We start from the raw sequence: 5865 nt of genomic DNA on the forward strand, positions 1-5865 counted from the left end.
CAGTTCGGCATAATAAGTAGGCTTTTTTCCAGAGATCTGGGCGTTTTTGGGAGAATCAGTGAGCATGCTTCTCCAAAAAAAAAAACAATGTTCGTGAAAATTAAACGGACTAGTACTACCCCTATGACGTTTGGGTTCTTCTTCAGAAAGTTCCTCAGTCTTTTGCTTTAGTAAAAATCGCTTAATATGGTCTCCGGAACAATGTGGGGACTCACACAGTTCTTGTGTCACAGTATAAACTCAGCATCATGTGGAAGTCTCTGACTGAGTCCTTCATCTCGTTGCCGGCTTGCTTCCAGTATACCACTAATCCGTCTCGATTTGATCAGCGGTGGGTTCTTTATCGCATCAGTATGAGTTTAAAAGTAACTGAGAGAGACACTGTGTGTATGCATGTGCCTGTTGCATGAACCAGCCTGATCGCATCACGTCCTCGTGGTGACGTAGCGGTTTCCTACATTCTTTGTTTCTACGGAGGTGTGGTGTGACGAAGCACTGTCTGCCAACGTCTCCATGCTTTGCTAGCTGAGTCCATATTACAGCAGGCCGTGTGATGCACCTTTCGGTACAGCCTGGGACATCATGGCGAGAGGGGCTATAAGTGTTACGCCTAGTACCCTCGCGCGAATCTTGGTCGACTCGTACATGATATAGAGGTGGGTAAAATCCGGATAAACTATCCGGATAACCGGATAATTCCCAATGAAATATTATCTGAATTCAGACTCTAAACTCTTTCCTGACCTGTTTGCCGAAGTGAGTGTACCCATTTGTTGATGAAGTAATGCTAACCCGTTTATCTAAGAAAGTTTGCCGAAGCGGTTCATAACATATTATTTGCCGAAGAAGTGTACTAACATATTATCCGTATTTTGGTAAAACGACTCATTGCCCAGCCCTAGTCGCTCCTTCATCATTCTTACATGATACGGGTTGGTGTATTTCAACCAGCAGAAAAAATTATGCCCATAAGATGCAAGTTGGCCCCCGACTGATATGAAGTCTAGAGACCCTGAGGAAGCGGAATCACCAAAGAAAAAACTTTATGATGAAAAACAAGGTTCTAGTACTTTATATAGACCCGGCTCTCGGACTATTATATCATTTACAGCATGCTCGTGTACCAAAGATGATGAACTATCCTTACACTGGCTGATGCATGTAACCAGTTATGTTCATCCAAGTCCGAATTTCTCGATGTTCTCAACCCAATTGCCTGTTTTGGGTCTTAATTTTTTTCCATCTCTTTGATTAATTAAGCATGATGGATTGTATTTTATTGAGAGTACCGGCATCTGTGGTGTTGCAGTTAGACGCTTCGCTGTCGCAAGCAGGATACCCGAGTTCGATTCCCAAAAGGGGAGAAATTTGTATCGAGTATCTCGGTCTTTCTGCTGGGATGTTGTGTACCTTTCAGTCTTAGCTGGCCTCGATAGGTGGAATAAGATAACGCTTTGGGATCATAAATGTCCTTTTCCGTGTTGCAGATTTTTTGTTGTTGGGGTTTTGTCATCAAATCGTATGAGGAAAAGAGTAATTATTTAACAATCGTCTACGATAAATAAATACACAAAGGTAAAAAAAAAGTCATAAGAATTGTTGTTAAGATTCTTTTTTTTCTTCAAAAAAACAGTTCTATCAAACAGTTCTATCACTACATATCATAAAAGCCATACATGTGTTTAATTTATAACTCGTATCTTTTTGGTTGTCTCCATTACCATTTTAAATGAGCAATACATGTAATTAACATGTACAAATGTTTGGGCATTTCGTATAACTGGTTTGGAGAAATGCACAGCTTTACTTCCTGATTACATTGGTATATATATATTGTTTTTCTGTGATAATCGTTGTGGAAATTAATATTCTTTTCAGGATTTTTTTTCTCTTCTTAACTTGAAAATACGCAAACTTGAGTTGTTGACTTAAGTGATATTTCGGTCAACTATGACATGACAACAACGTGAGATGCCCTTTGTTTTCTTGAATACATCCCACAAAAAAAAAAAAAACACCAAAAACCTTTTTTGTCCTTATTCTCAACTATATCTATTGATAATTGAAAATAATTGTTTCATCTAAAAACTGGCTTTCTATTCCCATGCCAAACCCTACATCTCACTGAAATTGTTGAATCCAGACATTTTTGTTCTTTAAAAAAAAATCATACTCATACAATTGACAATGTAAGAACAATAATACACATGTAAATATACATTGTTATCTCAGAATTACAGTTTTATCTGCTCAGTACTTAGTTTTGAGAAATTTGACGTAGAAAATTTTGAGTTTCACTATATTTCAATCCCTTTCTAATGCAATTCTTTGAATATCTTGATAGCGACTCAGAATAAACTTACGATTTTGATAGAGCAGATACAGCATTTGATATCTGACCTCATGGTCTCAGTACCTCAAAACAGCCCAAAACGTCAGACTTGTAATTCTGAGATAGCGACATGTAAATTTATGTAAATTTCAGCTTGAGGAAACAGTGCATCAATATCAAAATTATGTAAATGGATAATAATAGTATTAGTAAGTCTCCTAATAACAATGTACAGTTAGTAGCCAGGGGACACAACTCGCGAGTGTAAGAAAATCTGATATTTTGCTTTCTCAAAGATCTCTGCCAAACTCACAAATTTTGGTCGTTTAAAAATCTCTGTCAAACTCGCAAAGCAAAGCTTACGTTACACTGTGCAAGAATAAAATCTTCCCACAACACAATGTCTAAGACTAATGTGTCAAAAGTGAAGAAAGAAACTACATAAATCAACAATCTATGACAAAAATAATCTTCAAATATGGCCATGCGTGGAATTGATTAAAACACAACCTAAGTCACATATATGGCACAAATTCAAAATTCATGTACAGAACGCACTATTTCACTACTCTCAGCCTTGGCTTTATTCTAATTATTACCATGCTTTCCATTTATTTTATTTTTTTCGTTAAACTGTTCTGTTCATGTATTCAAATGAGGCCCAATACATCAAAATCATAAATATTATTATAATCTTTTCAAATATTATTGTCCGTGTGTATGCTGTTTACAATTAGTAGGCCTATAGAATTAACTTGCTCGCAGCGTTGCTACATACCTAACCTCAGAACTGAAGTCTAGAAGGCAATTCTTCTGATTTCGTCCATTGTGACTGCAATACCAAAGGCTGGGTTTATGTAAAATGAGACAGCAGATCTAACAGTGGCGGCCAGAATGCTGCGCCAGCTTGTCTTGCTCGCTCTCTGCTCTTCTTGGAATTGTTTCAAACTCTTATCATAAGCGTGCCTAGCTTGCTGCAGTGCTGCATCGAGCTGACTCTTGTTCACCGCATCCCTCATGGCTTTTTCATGACTCTCTATATTACGCTCAAGATTAGACACGGTCTCTTGAAGCTGCTGCAAGACACCTGTGCCTCTGTCTTGTTTACGAATCTCGAAGGCAAGCTCTCGGGTGTCTTTCTTCAGCCAATCCAGACGCTTTTGCGTCGTTTCTTGGTCAAGCTGTTTGTCGTTTATGAGACGCTGCAAACCATCAACCAGAAGATCAATTTTGGATTGGATTTCCTCTCTTAGTTTTGGGGCATTCTCCCTGACGATAAGTTTCTCTCTTTCTTCTGCGACGCGATTAAAGGCCTCGTTTGTGTAACGCGCCCCTCTGCTCTTGAGACAATCAACAATTTGAAACAGTTCCTCTCGCTGTGGTTTTAGTTCTTCCTCTTCACCGAGATTGTTGAACAGAACAGCCTTGTAGTCACATTCTTGGAGGAGCTGCTGCATCTCTCCTCTTTGATTGCGACACCATGTACTAAAAGAGATCTTAGGGCATCGCCTTTTATTTTGCAGGTCAAAGCTTTCGCCATAGGTAAAAACCAAGACGCCAAAGTCTTTAACAAAGGATTCCCCAAACAGAGATTTTAGGCATGCTATTGTTTCTAGCTCCTCCCTCGTGTATCTTTGACCATACTTCAAAACAATAACCATGGCGTGAAAACCTTTCGGACAGTTCACCATAACGTTCCCCATGATTGAGGCCAATCTCTGGATAGCATCTCCTCTGTCCATCCGGGTTTCGCAAATACCTGGCGTATCCACAACCTTGACCTTCCTGTGCTCATGACGTGCCCTGCTTACCTGGGCCTCAAAAGTGTCCGACTCGCCGTCATCTGAAGTGTGAAACGCCTCTCGACCTAGAATTGCGTTGCCCGTGGAGCTCTTGCCATTACCGGTTTTCCCGATAATCAGCAAATCGGTTTCGAAATCGTGACCCGGGGGTGACGTCATAGTGGCTGCCGACAGTGAAAGAAATAAGAAAAATTATCAGCCAAACCCCGCTTGATCTATACCATTAGGCAGGGTGATTAAAAAAAGAACGAGCCGATTTCATTACGCATTGCTTCAGTTCTCAAGCATAGTAGGCCTATGGAATGAGTCATCTAAATTTCGAATAAAAAAAAGAATGAACCGATTTTATGACTCATTGCTCCAGTTCTCAAACACTGTTTGTGGAACTACTCAGTAACCGTTTGAAAGAGGAGATAATATATCTAACTTTTGAATAGCTGTGCCCCAGCGATGAACCCGTCGGAAAGGTGCGATCAAGACCTTGCTCTCTCTGTGCTTGCTCTGTCAGATTACAAGAGTTCAGTGTGTGTGATTTTTTTCTTGTGGGGATGTAGAAGATCGCGTTTATATTTCACCTCTACCCTCTAACCTAACCTCGATGGCCTTAACCCTATCCGTTACTGTCGTATCCATGCGACGTGGGGAACTCTGTGCCACCACTTTCCAAAGAGGAAATTATTCATTAATCCTATCTGTAGGCCTACGCTTTGCATAGCAGTCTGTAAATTATTTTTTGAGAATACCGTACTGAAAGTTTCAAAGAGATTTTCGCACTAGAAGTATTCTAAAATGTGAAGAATACAACCCTGGGGGTTAAAAATGACCCCCAGGGCGTATGGATATAGGGTTAAACATAGAATAACAACAGCGATCAACTCAGTGGACCATGAAACGCGTCTTGGGTGAATTCTCTTGTCGCCTTGATGTTGCTCGTGCTGCTACTGGTGGCCACATTATTGAGCACTTGAAAGACAGGAAATAAGAGTTGATTGAAAGTACAATACTTGTGCCTTAGCTTGAGTTTTCTATTGCTTTTCCTTTTAAAAATATTGCGTAATAAAACCAGTTCATTCTTTTTTATCACCCTACACTACAAACCCCCTTCCCTGTTATACCGCCAGTCAAGCCAGGTTTTGTCAGTGCTCGGAAGGTTTTTGTAATGTAAAATTTAGGTTCATACCAAGGAGGTTGTTGTGAGGTCCTTGGTTCATACTAAACTGAGGTAAATCTTCCCTGCTCTATCACTACTATCAGACATGGTACTGGAGACCAACTGGAAAAAAAAGAGGTAGACTACTGGAAGTTACAGAGACACAATTACGGATAAGGCAATCACCCAGGGCCTAGATGTGCCAAGATTAGAAATGGTGATCAGGGACAGGCAAATGTGATGAAGATGACTGCTCTCTGATGTGACACTGACAGAGTATAGGAAGAGAGTAAGTAAGTATATAAGCATGGTCAAACTATGATCCGCGGGCCCAGCAATTAAGTCAAGCCCCAATGTTGATCCAGTACCGTAGTTAATTAATAATGTACATGAGCTGCAGTGATCTTGGGGTATTAATTAATAAAAAATAAAAAAACAACTGTCCCTCTAGAAAATTTTAATTAAAATTAAGATCAAGATTCTGGCTCAGTTGGAAGTAATAGACTTAATAATTTCCATCTCATGAAATACCTTTGAGTGACGGTATTCCAACCAATTTCACCCATTTTTTTTTCTATTTT

General features: G+C 39.7%; 1 protein-coding gene across 1 annotated transcript; it reads right to left on the reverse strand.

Moving 5' to 3' along the window:
* Window positions 1–1596: 1596 nt before the first annotated feature.
* Window positions 1597–4299, reverse strand: LOC101859113 (GTPase IMAP family member 9; the record flags this gene model as incomplete). The annotated part of the gene is given in 1 exon segment (XM_005102721.3): window positions 1597–4299. A coding segment is annotated over 1 exon segment (1170 nt), but the record flags the coding sequence as incomplete, so codon positions are not given.
* Between the last annotated feature and the right edge of the window lie 1566 nt (window positions 4300–5865).

This window comes from Aplysia californica, unplaced genomic scaffold, assembly GCF_000002075.1.
Source record: "Aplysia californica isolate F4 #8 unplaced genomic scaffold, AplCal3.0 scaffold00336, whole genome shotgun sequence".
NCBI lineage: Eukaryota > Metazoa > Mollusca > Gastropoda > Aplysiida > Aplysiidae > Aplysia > Aplysia californica.